This window comes from Triplophysa dalaica, chromosome 11, assembly GCF_015846415.1.
Source record: "Triplophysa dalaica isolate WHDGS20190420 chromosome 11, ASM1584641v1, whole genome shotgun sequence".
In the NCBI taxonomy this organism is placed as follows: domain Eukaryota; kingdom Metazoa; phylum Chordata; class Actinopteri; order Cypriniformes; family Nemacheilidae; genus Triplophysa; species Triplophysa dalaica.
Window position 1 is genome coordinate 20,096,872 of NC_079552.1, and position 18,218 is coordinate 20,115,089.

General features: G+C 35.9%; 2 protein-coding genes across 2 annotated transcripts; one reads left to right on the top strand and one right to left on the bottom strand.

Annotated features, from left to right (window-relative positions):
• The first annotated feature begins 98 nt into the window (after positions 1–98).
• On the top strand, positions 99–4,897 carry bag2 (BCL2 associated athanogene 2). The gene is made up of 3 exons (XM_056760960.1): positions 99–303; positions 2,793–2,902; positions 2,975–4,897. The coding sequence occupies exons 1-3, from the start codon at positions 182–184 to the stop codon at positions 3,367–3,369; spliced, it is 627 nt and encodes a 208-aa protein (XP_056616938.1). The 5' UTR covers positions 99–181; the 3' UTR covers positions 3,370–4,897.
• Positions 4,898–5,281: 384 nt separating this feature from the next.
• On the bottom strand, positions 5,282–17,712 carry rab23 (RAB23, member RAS oncogene family). The gene is made up of 7 exons (XM_056760959.1): positions 17,308–17,712; positions 15,009–15,236; positions 11,564–11,649; positions 11,295–11,451; positions 10,504–10,586; positions 10,320–10,412; positions 5,282–8,335 (listed from the first exon to the last, which is right to left on the bottom strand). The coding sequence occupies exons 2-7, from the start codon at positions 15,161–15,163 to the stop codon at positions 8,199–8,201; spliced, it is 711 nt and encodes a 236-aa protein (XP_056616937.1). The 5' UTR covers positions 15,164–15,236; positions 17,308–17,712; the 3' UTR covers positions 5,282–8,198.
• Between the last annotated feature and the right edge of the window lie 506 nt (positions 17,713–18,218).

Consider the following 18,218-nt stretch of genomic DNA (forward strand, 5'->3'; position numbering starts at 1 on the left):
GTTTTTTCCTGTACCCCGGGTTTTGCCAAACTTCGCGAATCTGTTTGGCCGATTCGTTGGAAAGAATCGACTCCCTTGGCGAATCGGACATCCTTTAAGCTCGGGTGTGCAGAAAGTATAGACAGCTCACCGCACCCGTGACAATATTTATTTTCGTGACTAACGTTAACGATCATCTGTTATGGCTCAAGCAAAAATAAACGCAAAAATGAACGATGCGTATAAAGGCCAATTTATCAGAACCCTTTCGATGGCGGACCGGTCAGGTCGGTTACTAGAGAATCTGGATCAGATTGAAATGAGGTAAGACTTCACTTGAGTGTCACATTCACTTTTAGACGTAATCCACAATACATTTTACTTACAATTTACTTTTGCCGAGTTTCGACTCGACTTCTATCACTATAAATGCAGCCTCGGGATTGTGCAGGAATAACGGTGCTCGGAAGTGCAGATGTGTATTTTCAGTGAACAAACAACATGACACGTGGAAAGTCATTAAACGTGCGGGACTAACGGAATAGAATTAAAATAATTTGCATTGTTATCTGAAAAATTGTTACATTTTAAACTATCTGGAAGAATTTTGTAAACATTACTTTTATATGGACTGATTGGTTGAGTATGGTTTGTTGCCTGTGTTGTTTTTGACAGGCTTATTAGGAAACTAATGATCTATGCAATAAATAGATAGGCTAACAGTCCGATTACAATAGTTTTGACAATTGTTTTGGAGAATTTTATAACATATAGAGGGTATGCATTCACGTCACTTTCCCACATGAAAATGTAGGGACACGCCCTTGGATACGCTCCCCTGGGTGGCAAAACACAGAAGAATAGGAAAAACCCAGAAAACAGGACTAAAACACGCAATTATTTGCTTAATTTGTAAGCAGCTGGACTCGGCCTCACAACGAATTTGAAAGAAATCAGGTGTTTCTGGACACAGAAAGGTTGCTCCATTGCATTTCCTGATAATGTAAGCAGTCATTTTGCTGAGTGTTTTGCCACCCACGGGGATGCGCTCCGGCGTGCCCACGTGGTAAGGTTTTAATCATTCTCAGGATATGAATTTTTGATATAAACAATTACATTTTTACTAGTAAAAATTATAATTCTTCATATCAAGAATATAATTTCTACTGGTAACAATTACTATTTTTGATATCAGTAATTACATTTTCACTAGTAATTTTGAGAATTGTTGATATTAACAATGACGTCATCACTCGCAGAAATGTGCATTCTTGATATCAAGATTGTAACTAATAAAAAACGTAATTCTTGATATCTGTAAAAGCATTTTTACTAGATAAATATCACAATAGACTGCCATTCAAATTCGATTTAGAAAAACTCTCAGACAGGTATGGTATAAAGTAAAGAAAGAATATTAATAAACCGCTAGAGTTATATATCAGGCAGTGAGGTAAAAATAAATGACTGTTAAAGTTTAACTCATTCGCCTCCAGACTCTTTAAAAAACGTTGCCAGCCTACACCAGAGTTTTTTAACGTTTTCACCCAAATTTAATGGCTCACAGTAAATTTTCTGTAAAGAATATATGGACAAACAATATGTCAAATGAAAGAACAGAGTCTCAGCTTTTAAACAAAATTAACCGTATTCTTCTATCTTCATGTGTTTTTTATCACTCCGTAGATGTGGGTAGGTTTCTTAAAAAATGCATCATTTTGATTAAAACAGCTGAGATAATTAAAGTTTTTTGTCACAGATTCCTCCCAGATTCCACTCAGAACAATCATTTAAAACCGCTAAAACATATACGTTCTAGGTTCTGGGATTCTGTACTTTTTCCCAAAGGTGTGTAATAGCACCACCTGCTGTATAACAGTACAAACACTGATTGCTGTAAAAACTCGTCTTTGGCGGGGATGCGATTTTTTTTAAATGACGAGATAACTCGTCAATGGCAATGAAAGAGTTAAATGATGTAAGTGCGATGCTCTTTGCAGAATAGAGAAGGCGTGTGCTGGAGACGCGCACGCACATATCAGACGCAGGTGCTAAATAAATAGAAACGCAGTTATAATTGTTGTATTCTATTAAACTGCAGTTTAATAGCTGTGAAAAATCGGATTAATAGTTCGTTTTCACAATATGACAGATTTTACTCTGAACATACATTTTCCTAATAATAGCATAATGAATAGAATTTAGCCTACCAAATTCATTATCCAAATGACCAGCGTACAGATTATTTAAAGACCAGTATACCATTTTCAACGTTCTCCATGGGATTAATTTGAAGATTTTTTTGAGGACATGGCTATGACGTTTCTGGAACATCAGCAAAAATGGAACGCCAAGATGTCCTCAGAACTTGGTCACAAAGTAATGTCACAGTAACCAAATGAAGACGAACTGACGATGTCGTCAGAACATACTGTGTTTGCTGGGTATTTTATAGTTTTCATGTTTGTTGTAAATCGCTACAGCTCAGTTTGTAGAATATTGTGGGTTTTTTTTCTAGAGAACTAGAAAATGTTTTATTTGAAAAGTTCTTCCAAATGTGTAAATGTACATCATAATTTTGAACAATGCCTACATCTCACATTTTATTGCTTTGAATCAGAGATCATGTTGCTTATTTTCTGCGAAATTCTGCCATGGTTTTGTACATTGGCCATTGTGCATCATTACTGTATGTTTCTGCATACACAGAGACATATAAATAGATCTATAAAAAGTATACATATAATATACATCAATATTTTAGATGACCTTGTATGAAATCAGATGAGATAAATAATCAGCATCTCTTGTAGGGTGGAGGCTCTTCGTGAGGCGGCCACTGCTATGGAGCAAGAGAGAGAGAGCTTAATCGAGATGATTCAATCGACACAGAACAGTCAGGAAATGAGAAACATTTGTGATGGTAAGAGCCCATGTACATCTGAGGTTTCTAATGGAGGTCAGATATAAAACCACCTTGCCTCTTTTGTTTCAGGAGAAAAGGAAGAGCTCTCGCTGACTGCAAACAGACTCATGAAGAGGACGTTAACAGTAACTGTGTCTGTTGATACGATCAGAAACGCCCTGCAGGAGGATGCCTTGAAGAAAGCCACAGCCATTATCAACGAGATTGCTTCTAAAGTGCTTGAGGATTTAGAGGGGGGGAGAAAGAGACTGCAGGCACTTCATGCCGCGTGTGTGACTGAAGCACCACCTGTGCCCATTGATCAGAAGTTTCAGAGCGTCGTGATCAGCTGCGCCCTGGAAGACCAGAAGAAAATCAAACGTCGCCTGGAGACTCTCATCAGGAACATGGACAATGCAGAGAAAACCATTAAAATTATGGATCATCAGAAAGTTGATCATTCCGATCTTGCCAATGGCAAATAGGGTGATTTAGTGGAATTAAAACCTATGTGCCTTTTGAAGCCTTAAGGAACAGAAATATGACCCACAACATGACACGAAACACCCATCTACGTATTCACAGCCACAGAAAAAAAATGAGAGACCATTCCAAAATTTTATTTCAAATCAGCATTTCTAGATGCATTGCGGTCATTCATTCCGGTTCAGTGTCAACCAAAGCAAACCTCAAGAGTGTCAAAGCATCCAACAGCAATGTGAAAGACTGGCAGTATGACAGGACACATATTTACTGTGATAAAAATGTTATCGCATTTAATGTTTTTTAACTTTTCCTCAATACATGTTCAAATAATACTGTCGTTTTCTCTACAGTATTTGAGGTCTGAAAAAATACAAAGCATCTTTTCTGTTATTTTCACCTCCTCTCCAGTGTTGATATTCTTCATATGAATGCAAAAAGAAACAACGATTCTATTTGAAATTTTAAAAAAAAAGTATTGTTATTAGTTCAAAGAATTAAACAAAAATGACCATTTTACCTAAACACATATCTATAAATAGTACATTTTAAAATCAGAAAAGCAGTCTCTGTAATGGTCTCTTGTTTTTTTTTCCACAGATATATATATATATATATATATATATATATTTGCCTTGCATATCTGATAGCACACAAACATCTAGCAAATGTCTTTTGGGTGTCTTCATTTACATCTGAAAGACATAGCTTGCAAATCTGCAATACGTGTCAGAGACATCTGCTGTCAGACGTAATGTAGACACCTAGAAGATGTCTGTAGGATGTTAATGATTTAGAATGAATGTAAAAATGCTCTTCCTAAGATGTTTAGCAGATGTTCTTACACAGCAGATTTTTTCCAGATCTTTAGCAGACATCTTACAGACGTATCTGTGACCTCTTGATCACTATTTACCTCAATGCATTAATTTAAAGCAACACAGATCATAAATGTTTACGTTGGATATTTAACAGTTTTAAAGACACATTGTATTTTATAAGTATTTTGTTTACTTTGTTCTACTAACCCTTATAAAGCAATGTGAAATAGGTTTAGTTGGGATCTACCAACATTCCGGCTTGAGTCCTGTGAATTTAATTTACTGGTTCGCTGGTTAGTCTATTTTTAGAACAGCTGCACATGGCACATGTTTGCTCGCTTGTGACGGTTTAATTAGACCACGTTTGGCATTCTGCTTGTTTGGGAATTTCACATTTGGGTATTAGTTTAGTCATCACAGCCTGGAATATAACTTGCATGAGATGAAAACATAGGCTTACTGAGTTTGTTTGTTTCTTTGGTTTGTAATGTATCTTTCATCTTGTTTAACTGTAGGTCATACTTTAATACACATTCAATCCCACTATTACAGTGCAAACTTTTCACACCCTTAGCCAAGAAATAGGAATATCAGGGACATATTAAGGAATTTTTACATTGTGATTTAAAATAAGTTAAAGGTGATGATTTAAATGAATGAATACTGCCCAAAGATATGAAAGTACTGTATTAAAGGTTATGGAGAGTGAGTCAAAGTTCAAAGTATGATGTGAAATTGATTAGTTTTGCTTGAAATGCTGGGAACAGCGATCTGATTATGTTCAATACATGTGTTAAATACATACTAACTATAAAATATATTAATATGAATAAACAGTTATTACTCTAATTAATGTTGTTAATCAGTCTTAAATGTAGGCTGTGCATATATGTGATCATTTAAAGTAGATTATATAATGTAAATGAATATAAAATGCTAAGTCACACGTCTATTCTAATCAGGTGAGAATTTTTTGTTTGATATGTTGTGATCTACACTTCCTACGGCACGACATCTAAGTGTGAACTATCGATTTAGAAAGTGTTACAAAGCAAAACATTAAAATGGTCACAGTTCAGTGAAATAAAACAACTACAATAGGTCATTTATTTTCCTCTTTTGACAACCATTCAACGAAAACAGAGCAAAGTCCCACCTGCACAATCGTGTGGTACATCACATAATATGTCAGGTATTATCATCCCACAAGAACTTTTATTCATACAGTGAAATTACACTTCTACTGATGTGACCGATGCTGGCATATTCTTACATACTGTACGTGTTAAAATGTCATGTAGGCTATACATTAGATAGAAAATGAATGTATTTTTAGCAGTTTTGATATTAGACAACAGCAGAATATGTAGCAGGAAAGCAACAAGGAATTCTATCAGATAATAAAGTGCTTTTAGTTCATTGTAGTGTCATCCAGCTAATATGAAAATCAATAATCAAGACACATTTAACGTCAGCTAAAATTGAGCAAAAATGAAAATCAACATAGTGAGATACTATATAAATATAACATATATATATTTCATGAGGAAGCCGTTTATAATAAAGCAGATCAGCACTGTAAACATGAAGGCCATTGTGTCAAAGTACCGTGACTTTATATTCATATGAACAAAATACAAGGCATGCGTTTCATGAATCAATACAATCAATCAACCAAAAATGAAGCCAAGTGTAACACGGATTTGATATTGATAAAGATATATGTCTGCTTGAAATGGATTTTCGTTAGTAACACTATGACATCTATTGAACATTTTGAACTGTTAGCGAGTGATGAGCAAATTCAGATCCACCAGCTGATTCACTTTAACTACAAAGCAATATCGTTTAATAAAGAATTAATAGAGAACTTTTTTTTGCTAATGTATACAGAGGAAACTCTTAGCACATGTTTACGCACGTATTTTCAGTGACCACTATAACACTTGCAAATGAAGCAATTTTTTCCTGAAATGTTACTCCTGTTCTGTTTTGTTTGTTTCTAATGGCTTTAGTGTTTAAGGCTGGAAATTTGTGAAAGGCTAAATTTAGTCCTTAAAGTCCTCTAAATTGATTTTGTAAACACTTCTTTGATGTTTATTTGGGTGGTTTTCTGTATAGATAAAGCCCAATACTGCAGTTTGCTTCAGTGCAATAAACACTTGACCATTAAATTCTTGCTCATATGCGAGGTATTTTCAATATCAATGGTAATGTTGTTAACAAATCACTGGTTGATTTTCTCAAACGTATTTTTGTGACATAGATCTGACAGTGAATTATAGATATTTATTTAATTTTTACGGTGCTGATTATGACAGTCATTCAAGTTTGTGTATTTACTTCCGAATAACGAAGAATACTTCTATCCCCCTTGTTTACATAATTTCACAGATGTCATGTAGATGCATAATTTGCAAATGTCATGTTTACTTGACATGTAAGAAACATAATGATTTGTGTATGCATGAAAATCTGCAGTCACGTTTGACAGACTGTCTCCTATTTTCCTCTGCCTTGGTTTTCAATAAATCTTTGACATTTGGTATAGTATCAGAATATGAAAATCCGTTTCGGATAACTATATTTAATGCATTTACAGAATGTCAAATATTTAAAAAATCTGACTTGATCAACAATTTTCTAACACTATTTACAGGTATATTTTAGAAATATTTTGGCACGGTGTTAATGCTATGAATTAAAGTAACTTATTACTTTACAACTTTTTATACAAAAATACATGGGTTGATATTTGTGATGTTGATATAAGATACAACAATGGCCTTTTAAGGAAAGATTGTGATAGCAAATGATGTATCTCCATCAAAACAAACATATTGCACAATGAACAGTCGAAATGCACAAATGGTGTGTTGTATAAGTCATCAATAATCTCTTTTGTGTTAATGTGAACATTACCCTGCTGTATACCACATGAAATAATGCACATCTTAGAAACTCACAAAATATATCACTGTGAAAATATAGTCACTTTTCATTCTAATTTTGAGACACAATCGTTGTTGTGAGGAGAGGGGCTGACAAATATGTTTAAATATTTTGTACAAAAATAACTCAACAGACCCCCCATTTACTGTTAGTCATGAGGGTCGTATTTGAAAATGTATCCATGATAGTCAAACACTTGATATTTACCAACCAAGAAAAATGACTAGTAATCAATATATGTGACCCTTGATCACAAAACCAGTCTTAAGTAATATGGGAACATTTCAATTAAAGCCAAAAAAACATTTTGTGGGTCAAAATCATACTTTTTTTCTTTTATGCCAAAAATCATTAGGATATAAAGTAAAGATCATGTTCCATTTAGATACTTTGTAAATTTCCTGCTGTTGATACATAAAAACTTTATTTTTGTGAGTGGATGTCCAGTAACAGTGCCTCTTATTAACAACTTCAAAGGCAACTTTCTCAATATTTTGATTCTTTTGCACCCTCAGATTCCAGAGATTTAAACAGTTATATCTCCGCCGGATATCATCATATAACAACCCATACATCAATAGAAAGCTTATTTATTCAGCTTTCAAATGATGTAAAAATATTGTTTTCGAAAAATTGAAATATGACTGGTTTTGTTGTCCAGGGTGACATATGTGTCATTTCTGCACCACATGCAGCACCAAAATGATGTTTTTTAGGCTGCACCAGACATGAAATCAACTAATGGAATGAATGAGCAAAACTCAATATTTTATTCAACAATAGCAATTCTGCTGGGTGCCACTAGGGGTGCAGAAACGTAGGCGTTACAATTTAATTTCCCATCTATTGTTTTAATCACTTGCGGCCACCCGAGGGCAGCATTTCATAAACATTCAGCCTCCTCATGACATCATTAGATAAGATGACATGCATGACACCAACAGATGTGGCCACAGAACATGATCTGCACTGGATTAAGGGTGTCAATAGCGAATGTGACTTTTTTTCACTTCAAATCACCTGTGGTTCATCAATCTCAACACGACCGGTAAAACATTTCAAAGCAGTCTGCAGCTCCCAAAAGGGGTTTTCGTCTTCTTTCTCCTCTGTTTGTTTGGTCGCAGGTTTATCACCTCACGGCCGTTCAGATCGCTGGAATGGTTCAGGTGGCTGGCGCCTGTAGTGTTGAAAACCCCTAAAAGGCAAAACACCAATAAAACCTTACAAATCTACATCCCCTCCAGCCCCGTTCCTCGCTGCTGGAATGATCCCCCGAGCCCACCCAAGCAGCCAAACTCCTATTAAAGACTCATATCCACACGCACTCTTTGTTTTCTGTATCATTTCTAAGTTCCGTTTCTTTGTATTCCATACATACAGTTGAAAGAAAAAGTATGTGAACCCTTTAGGCTTACTTGGATTTCTTCATAAATTGGTCATAAAATGTGTTCTGATCTTCATCTAAGTCACAACAATAGAGAAACACAGTCTGCTTAAACTAATACCGCACAAACATTATACGTTTTCATGTTTTTATTGAACACAACATGTAAACATTCATAGTGCAGGGTGGAAAAAGTATGTGAACCTTTGGGTTTAATAACTGGTTGACCCTCCTTTGGCAGCAATAACCTCAACCAAACGTTTCCTATAGTTGCAGATCAGACCTGCACAACGGTCAGGAGAAATTTTGGACCATTCCTCTTCACAAAAGTGTTTCAGTTCAGCAATATTCTTGGGATGTCTGGTGTGAATCGCTCTCTTGAGGTCATGCCACAGCATCTCAATCGGGTTGAGGTCAGGACTCTGACTGGGCCACTCCAGAAGGCGTATTTTCTTCTGTTGAAGCCATTCTGTTGTTGATTTACTTCTATGCTTTGGGTCGTTGTCCTGTTGCATCGTCCATCCTCTGTTAAGCTTCAGTTGGCGGACAGATGGTCTCAAGTTTTCCTGCAAAATGTCTTGATAAACTTTGGAATTCATTTTTCCATCGATGACAGTAATCCGTCCAGGGCCTGAGGCAGCAAAGCAGCCCCAAACCATGATGCCCCTCCACCATATTTCACAGTTGGGATGAGGTTTTGATGTTGGTATGCTGTGCCTTTTGTTCTCCACACATAGCGTTGTGTGTTCTTTCCAAACAACTCAATTTTGGTTTCATCTGTCCACCGAATGTTTTGCCAGTAGTGCTGTGGAACATCCAGGTGCTCTTTTGCAAACTTCAAACGTGCTGCAATGTTTTTTTTGGACAGCAGTGGCTTCCTTCCTGGTGTCCTCCCATGAAGTCCATTCTTGTTTAATGGTTTTCCTTATTGTAGATTTGTCAACAAAAATGTTAGCATGTGCCAGAGATTTCTGTAAGTGTTTAGCTGACACTCTAGGATTCTTCTTCACCTCATTGAGCATTCTGCGCTGTGCTCTTGCAGTCATCTTTACAGGACGACCACGCCTAGGGAGTGTAGCAACAGTGCTGAACTTTCTCCATTTGTAGACAATCTGTCTTACCGTGGACACATGGACATCAAGGCTTTTAGATATACTTTTGTAGCCCTTTCCAGCTTTATGTAAGTCAACAATTTTTGATCGTAGGTCTTCTGAGAGCTCTTTTGTGCGAGGCATGGTTCACATCAGACAACGCTTCTTCAGAACAGCAAACTCAAAACTGGTGTGTGTTTTTTATTGGACAGGCCAGCTTTAATCAACACATCCAATCTCATCACATTAATTGGACCCCAGGTTGGCTGACTCCTGGCTCCAATTAGCTCTTGGAGAAGTCATTAGCCTAGGGTTTCACATACTTTTTCCACCCTGCACTATGAATGTTTACATTTTGTGTTCAATAAAAACATGAAAACGTATAATGTTTGTGCGGTATTAGTTTAAGCAGACTGTGTTTCTCTATTGTTGTGACTTAGATGAAGATCAGAACACATTTTATGACAGATTTATGAAGAAATCCAAGTAAGCCCAAAGGGTTCACATACTTTTTCTTTCAACTGTATACTGTATATGGCATATAGGACTATTACAGGAAGCAGATACTTAGAATTTTCTTTTACCAACCAGAGATTCACAAACCCTATGGGGTTTAATGCTGATTTGAACTGCAGGTATATGTGTTGGACTGGCCATGCAAATTCGTGAACAAATGTTTAAGAAAAACATGCAAAAGTACTTGCCTATTTTATTGCTGGATGTATGGACCACCTCTGGCTCCTCTGCTGACTTTTGCTTGAGTCGCTGTAGATATTTGTCGGCCAGATACTTAAAAACTGAAAGGCAAAAATATAAATATTTAATATTGCAGTAGTGCACGGTGACCAGAAAATACATTTAAGTTCAGCTTTACACAGCATCGTTCACCTTCATTCACATTGAGATCTTCCTTTACTGATGTGCGGTAAAATCTTAGTTTCAGCCTCTTGGCAAGACCTTCAGCCTCTTCACTGCAGCAACAAAAACAACACAAACATGTGACAATATAAACATTACGTTTCCTTTAGGGTTCAACCAAAACTAGATTGTCAAAGGTTCTCAATACTAGAAAGCAAGGCGGCTTATTAGGATAATGTAGAGACGTTGTAGAACACTGCAAAATGCTAACCATTAGCCCAGCAAATGAGCCTTCGCTGTTTAATGGTACAGCATTTATTTAAGCTTTAGGTTACCCACACATTCTGGAATTATTTCCGAGCACCCATTTTTGGTCATTTTGAAGCTTGACAGGAAGTCTTACGGGTTTAAATTCTGTCATCGTTTACTCACCCCAAAGTGGTTCCACACCTGTAAAAACCTTTTCCTGAACACACAGGAAGACATTTGAAAGAATGTCAGTAATCAAACAGATCTCATCCCCAATTTACTGCCATAGTAGGGAAAATAAATACTATGGGAGTCAATGGGGAATGAGATCTGTTTGGCTACTGCCATTTTTCCAAATATCTTCCTTTGTGTTTAGCAGAACAAAGAATGAGAATAAAGGATCAAAGAATTGTCCTTATAGGGTAAACTATCCCGTTGAGATGTCACAAGGTTGAATATTTAAAGGCAGAATTTTTTTTCAATTGGAATGAATTATTTATAATAAGTGTCTCCAATGTCAAACGTATGAGACATGCATTTTCAGCATGTATTTTAATAAATATCTTCCTTACTTTTTGATAACCGTATCATCGAGCAGATCAATTTTGTTCTGCACCAGGACTGTGGGAATGTCCCCGACCTCCATCTCTACTTTCTCTCTCCAGCTGCTGATGGCTTCAAATGATTCTCTGTCTGTAGTGGAGAACACCAGCACACACGCCTGAGCCCCTGCACATAAACACTTATTTACTTTTGTGGGATAATAAACAGCGTGCCACAGATGCTGTCCATATGACTCAACTTGATGATGACAATTCAAAGCTTCTAACACACAGCTCACCTCTGTAATAGGCCTTGGTGATGGCATCAAACTCCTCTTGTCCAGCGGTGTCCCACAGCATCAATCTCACATCCTCACCATTAACTCTGCAAAGCACCAAAACCAATGCCTCATTCATATATGCCGATATCACATTTCAGCTTTTAAAGAAACAACATACAGGCCACCGTTCAACTGCTTCGTGTCCCTTGTGATACTTAGGAAAATCTTTTGATCGGAGGTGGAGAAAAAATATATTGTGCCAACATATATACTTCTTCTATAACAAAACAAATTTATTTTTAAATGACGACTGATGATAAGACCCCAGTGTATTATAGGTTCCTTCAGTGCTGTATAAAAACATCTCAGGGTGAGACATTTAAAGTGATACTGTCATCATTTACTCACCTTAGAGTTTTTCCAAATTGTTTGTTCTGATGAACACAGAGAAAGATATTCGGAAGAATGCTTATAACAAATTTACAAAGGCACATTTGTGGTATACTGAAATTTAGTGGGTTTAAAGAGAGTTCACCCAAAAATGAAAACACTGTCACTAACTAACCCTCAGAACTGTATACATTTCCTTGTTCTGCTCAACACACAGGAAGACATTAGAAAGAATGTCAGATCACACCCACCATTCACTGCCATTGTGGGGAAAATAAATACTCTGATAGTCAAACAGGGGGTGAGATTTGAAAATCTTCCAGATATCTTCCTGTGTGTTCAGCAGAACAAAGAACGGTATACCGGTTTAAAACAATCTGAGGCGAGTGAATTAGTTTGCATTTTTCGGTGAAGTATGTCTTTAATATGAAAAAAATATTCACAAAGAATAAATAAGTGACCCTAAACTTTTGAACAGTGGTTTTTGTTTTCCATAAAGTTTTTGAAGTACTGTTAATTTTCATTACAATTAAGCACACATTAAAGGGACAGTTCATCCAAAAATTAACATTCTGTCATCATTTAACCATCCCCCAGATGTTCAAATCTGTGTAAATAAGTAAGTATATGTAGACAGAATTATCATTTTTAGGCACAATTAATTTACATTTGGACATTTACTTATTAGATTCTCATCACTGTAATACATTACATTGTATACATACTTTGTATTGCTTCAGAAAGATAAAACAGTAAAACTGACTTAAAACAGCCCTTTTTAGTCTGCAATACATGAAATTAATGCAGAATAACTGACGTTTAATCAAGTGTTTAAGCACAGGTACAGATAGCCGTCAGTTATCACAGAAATAAGCCCTGACAGTGTGTGTATCGCACTGAAGGGGTTTATTTTGCGATAACAGTAGGCTGCTTGTTTATTGACCTGCTTATTACATGCCTACTGACCACATAAGAAATAAATTGGACATGAAATGTGAATTTGGAAAAGTTTTTAAAGTCATTTTTCCCGAATGCAGACCTTCCGCGAGGAAAAGCCTTTTTAGGATTTTAAGGTAAGAAACGACATTCAAATGTCACGAACAGGCAATTTGGTTTAATCTTTTGCAAATATAATGTTATATATGTTTTTAAAAGATTTAATTTGTCAAAAAAAACCTATAAAATTATTTGCTGCATCCGAGTTACCATGTGTTATTAGTCTTGAGAGGTTGTTATCTGGGATTATTACACGGCTCGTTGGAATGCTTGATTCTGATTGGCCAGTCGCAACAATTGCAAATTAGTTATTCCCAGATAACAACCTCTCAAAACTAATAACATAGGTTAACCTGGATGCCGCAAATCATTTTGACTGATCACACTATCAACACTGTCAGGGATAATTTCTGCCTGCACATTATGAACCTGCAAATGTCGCGACTGACCAATCAGTATCAAACATTCCAACGAGTCGTGTAATAATTAATAACCTAAATAGTTCTGAAAAGAGTTTGTTTTTTAAGTCAAAAACAAAAGTATAACTTTTTTATTTGTGGTAAATCTGATTCTTGACAGTGTGTTCTTGACAGCTTTCATAAGACACATGGTAATACCCAAAAGAGCTAAAGATGTTTGTAAACTCTATATAAAACAGATGCTTTCATTTTCAGTTCATTGTGAAACAAATGATGCCGCGACACTTCATCTGTTCCTTGATTTGTGTGTGTAAACAGTAAACCGCACAGATTTTCTCTGGCTTTCCCTGAAATGACACATCACATGCTATATTAGCTAAAAAGAGATAGTTTTCCTGAAACTAACAGAAAGTACAGTACATCGCTCTCCTTTCATCTTCTGTAAAGAATGCAAGAGTCGGGTTTTCCTTAGGGAATGACTTAACCTTCATCAGTGAAAGAGTTTGTGCCTCAGAGCAAAATGTTGTATAAAGAATACACAAGTAGTCTTGCTGGTGACTGTGTTGTCATTTCATTTAAACCAGAAGAAGGTTGTGTAAGAACCTAGATTTTGTCTGTTCTGCCATTCAATAATCGACAGGATTTACACCAAATCAAAAATGATTCTGTTTATATTGGGACAACATTTTTTTTTTTTTCTACCACTAACTGAAACTGGGCAGGGGATTTCTAGTTTCCAACATGCTTTGCATGGGACTGGATGGGAAAAGTAAAGAATAACATTTAGTTTAATTCTATGTTTTTGATGAAATTTGATGTTCATTTCAGTAACAGTAACACCCGTTTCACACTGCACGTGTTGGGCAGCACTTCCTTTTACGGCGCCCATGTTAACAGATAAGAGCATTCATATACTTAACCCAACACTTTAACCCTTAAAGCATGAGAAGTTGTGTGTTATGTGTTTTTAACAGTTGCCATTACTTGCATTTTGGCCAAAACACATCAGCATTTTTAAAGGATATATAAAACAAGTCTCTTAATGTTTTATGCTTTTTTTGCATGTGTAAGAGGGGAAAACGATCACATTACGTCTGACAGAACCCAACTCTCATCATGACCTTCAGAAAAAAACTGATAAAACTACATAGGCATCATGTTATGCTGCATACTGAATGTGTGAGAGAAATGCGATCCTGTCATGCTGTCAATCACTCGATCTCTCCAACAGTGTTTATGGGCTTACCAGCACTATGTGAATCTAAAAGAGCATTAACACGGCGGAAAAAACAAATCAAAGTTGACAATGTACATTTTCAGTTATATTTTTTTTTTGATGAGCTCCTGAAAGAGGTTTTACTCATCGATGTAGATAAAATAATGTAATGGGAATTAGCATTGTATTGCGGTGCTCATGACAATGGGCGCGAACTTCCAACACTCTCCCTACCCGCTGCAGACACTTGCCGTGAGAAACGGGCATAAGATTCTTGCAAGCACAGCTACCCCATTAGTTTACACACTTTCTTAAGAGCATTTCTTCTCGTAGTGACAATGCAAACATATAAAACATACAAACAGATTAATTTAGGATTCATATAGAATACGAATTTAGACATTTCGACTTCAGAGTTTGAGTTTGAAGGCATCATGCTTACATTATTTGTCGTTCCAGAAAGTCAACGCCGATGGTCTTTTTGTAATCCTTCGTGAAGATGCCCTTGGAGTATCGCTGAATCATACTCGACTTCCCGACTGCTCCATTACCCACCACCACCACCTTGATGGCCACCTCCATGTCCTCCTCCAACATGACTGCAACCTTTCTGGGCTTCGGTTCACTTCCTCCTGGCTTAGTGTTGCAAGTTAATCTTCTTAACGTTCGCCTGCATTTTTGAAAGAAATCAACAGATTGTTAAAATCTCACATGTCAGGACTAGTGTTATTCATGTAAAGCGGTAGAGATTCAATTTCTTTCTTAGCTGATTGTGATTTTCTTAGAAAAGAAACTTTATCGTCAGAGGTCTGTGCTTCAGCTCAACAGAATTAGACTTTATGTGCTAGTCGCTGAATATTTTGGATCAGCCAGGCCACACATTCTAGGTCATTTTCCATCGAGTGAGCCTGCTGTCAGATGTGGGTGTGGGGATATTATAAGTTACAAAACAGTTTGAACATGGTATAAATGTCAACAAAAGATCCAAACATTATATTTTAATAGAAAAGAAAGGATCATATATGATTTCCCCCACATTTTTCATTTAATGGGTTTTGACCTTTTTATAATTCACATTAATCTAAATGGTGATTCTTATGAATTTACTATAATCAGGTAACTTGTTCATAAAACAAAAACTGTGAATGCAACATACAAAAATCGACTATGTTTAAATCATTTTAGTCTATGCTTAATTTTATGAGATTTCAAAGCCGGTTGACAACAAGAACAATACCGATATTAGCCCCCATACCAACAGACATTAAAGTTTCATTGTTCAGCAGCTGGAAAAGGCTAAAATTAATATAGTGTTGTTGACCTCACAATTTCCCTAAACTTTAAACTACTTTTTAAAACCTCATCTTCATAGTTTCAATATTTTAGATGTCTATAGGGCTTTAGTCAACAAAGTTAGAAAAAACACATCCCTTCTACACGTCCAGTTTTTTTATTTAGAGGGAGAGTTTTGGACAAGAACTGAGACAAAACTAAGAAGTTGTATAGATAGCAGGGTGACAGTATAACTTTCCTATTAGGTTACATTATTGAGGCCTCCCGTGATCCACCTGGTAACTTAATACAGCAGCTTACCTTAGACAACAATAACACCCCACCGGCCAGTACATCAGCATTCATTTAACTACACAGAATACTTCAGTAAAGTCACAGTGTATTCACAAACAATCTAATACATAAACAATACTATGTTTATTTCAATTAAAACAAACATTTATAGTAATTGTTCATTATTAGTATCGATACAATTTAACGTTAGGTAATATTGAATTATTGTTTTTAGATTTTATGATTTGGACCATTTATATAATTTGTTATCATTGTAAGAATCAACAAAAATATAAACTTGCAAGTATGAAATAAAATGATCCATTTTACCATTCAGATGAACTATCTTTCTTCTTACGACTGTTTGATTCCGCTTTAAGAACAACTGACGTCTCACAGTGATCTTAACAGGTGTTTATGAGATGTCCGAAGAACTGCACTACTGCCATGACACTCCAAGGAACCAAGGAAGTCATTATATCTTTATACAGGGCTACAACATGCAAAATATAACCTGCTTCTATAACCTGAAGGTCCTTCAGATAAATCAAGATTGTGCACGACAGGTGGAAAAAAATCCATGTAACCATTTGAATATCAATTTATAACAAATTTAATCTGACTGTGTCTGAAACAGAAATCACACTGAGAAATCTGTAACACATGATTGCATCTGCTGTTGGTCTGTACAGGGTAAATGTACGACTTAGATTTCTTTCATGTAGATGTACAGTATATTACATACCCAGATTATTACAAAAATGCCCGTACTGAGGCAGTTTGAAGTATCATGTAAAAAGCATAATTATGGTAATCAGTAGATTTATAAAGATAAATTATACTACCAAAGAATTAATACTGTGAGACGATAAATATGAAGCTTTAAACCTTCACATCATCTTTTTAGATAAGAGTTAAAAATAACACAGTGATTCTAACAAATGATAACACCATGAAGACATATCTAACTTAATAGATAGTTAGTCCAAGCTGCAGTAAAAATAGCATAATACTATACTTTCCCTTTGTAAAGCTGATTTCCACTTACACATAACCGACTGATTTAGTAAAACTTCATGTGAGACATCTTAGAAATGGTAAAGTGACGGTATATGCTCGTTTTGCACATATTCATGCAGCAGATGTGTGGATAATGTTTGGCATTGTTGTCTTACCTGCATTCGGGTTACCAGGTTACATCGTTTCCATTGATGATCCGAAACGAGAACGAAGATACACGTGAGATATACTACAATACACACAGCTCGTGTGATGTATGAGTGTATATAAATAAATCACTGTATGCATCAGCTGTATAAAAAAGACGCTTAATATGAACGCACAGTTTTTCAAAGGAGTGGCCCTCTGCTCTCTCTATTTCTCTCTGTGTCTATGTGTCTCTCTCTAACTCTCTCTCGACTCACCCGGGACGCTTTCTTGTCAAACGGGCACTAAGAAAACAAACAAATGTTAAACGTGACGTTAAATGGATAGGTGTGCTTTTTAAGCGAAACTGTTTGTGCTGTGTGTCTCATCACTTGCGCAGTAATATGAAACAAGAAACCACTCCAAGCACCGATGTCGACCACAGGAAAGACCCCCTTTTCAAAATAAAAGTATTTCAAAATGCACGAAAATTACATTTTCAGAAAATCAAGCCACGGTCTTTCTGAATATGTGCGTTTAATAGTTCGATTAAAAACCTAGCTTCGATTATTATTACTGTTTGCAACACTGTATATTTTACAAATAATGTATTTTTTATAATATTGCCATTAAAAATAGTCCTTATTATTTTATATTTTTAGAATATAGCCACTGAAAAATGAATAATACCATAGGCATTTGCCTCTTGAATATAACAGTGCTTATGTAAATTGTATATGTTTTAGCTGTTCAAGTTTTATATATATTTAGCTTTAAATGTGGCAGTTTAAAAGTAGCTTTCACAGGAAAACTCAGACAAAATAACAATCAATAAAAATTATGCATTAATAAAAGATTATGTTGTCACTCAGATGACAGTGGGACAGGGTTTAGTGAGCAATAACGTTTTAGGAACGTTTTATTTCTGAATGTAACATGC

Excerpts from the sequence above, each read along its gene's own strand:
- bag2 (XM_056760960.1), top strand. The coding sequence starts at position 182 with ATGGCTCAAGCAAAAATAAACGCAAAAATGAACGATGCGTATAAAGGC. Across the intron at positions 304-2,792 it reads CTGGATCAGATTGAAATGAG|GGTGGAGGCTCTTCGTGAGG; the intron begins GTAAGACTTCAC and ends CATCTCTTGTAG. Across the intron at positions 2,903-2,974 it reads AATGAGAAACATTTGTGATG|GAGAAAAGGAAGAGCTCTCG; the intron begins GTAAGAGCCCAT and ends CTTTTGTTTCAG.
- rab23 (XM_056760959.1), bottom strand. The coding sequence starts at position 15,163 with ATGTTGGAGGAGGACATGGAGGTGGCCATCAAGGTGGTGGTGGTGGGT. Across the intron at positions 10,587-11,294 it reads GATGATACGGTTATCAAAAA|TGAAGAGGCTGAAGGTCTTG; the intron begins GTAAGGAAGATA and ends TTGTTGCTGCAG. Across the intron at positions 10,413-10,503 it reads AGATCTCAATGTGAATGAAG|TTTTTAAGTATCTGGCCGAC; the intron begins GTGAACGATGCT and ends TTTGCCTTTCAG.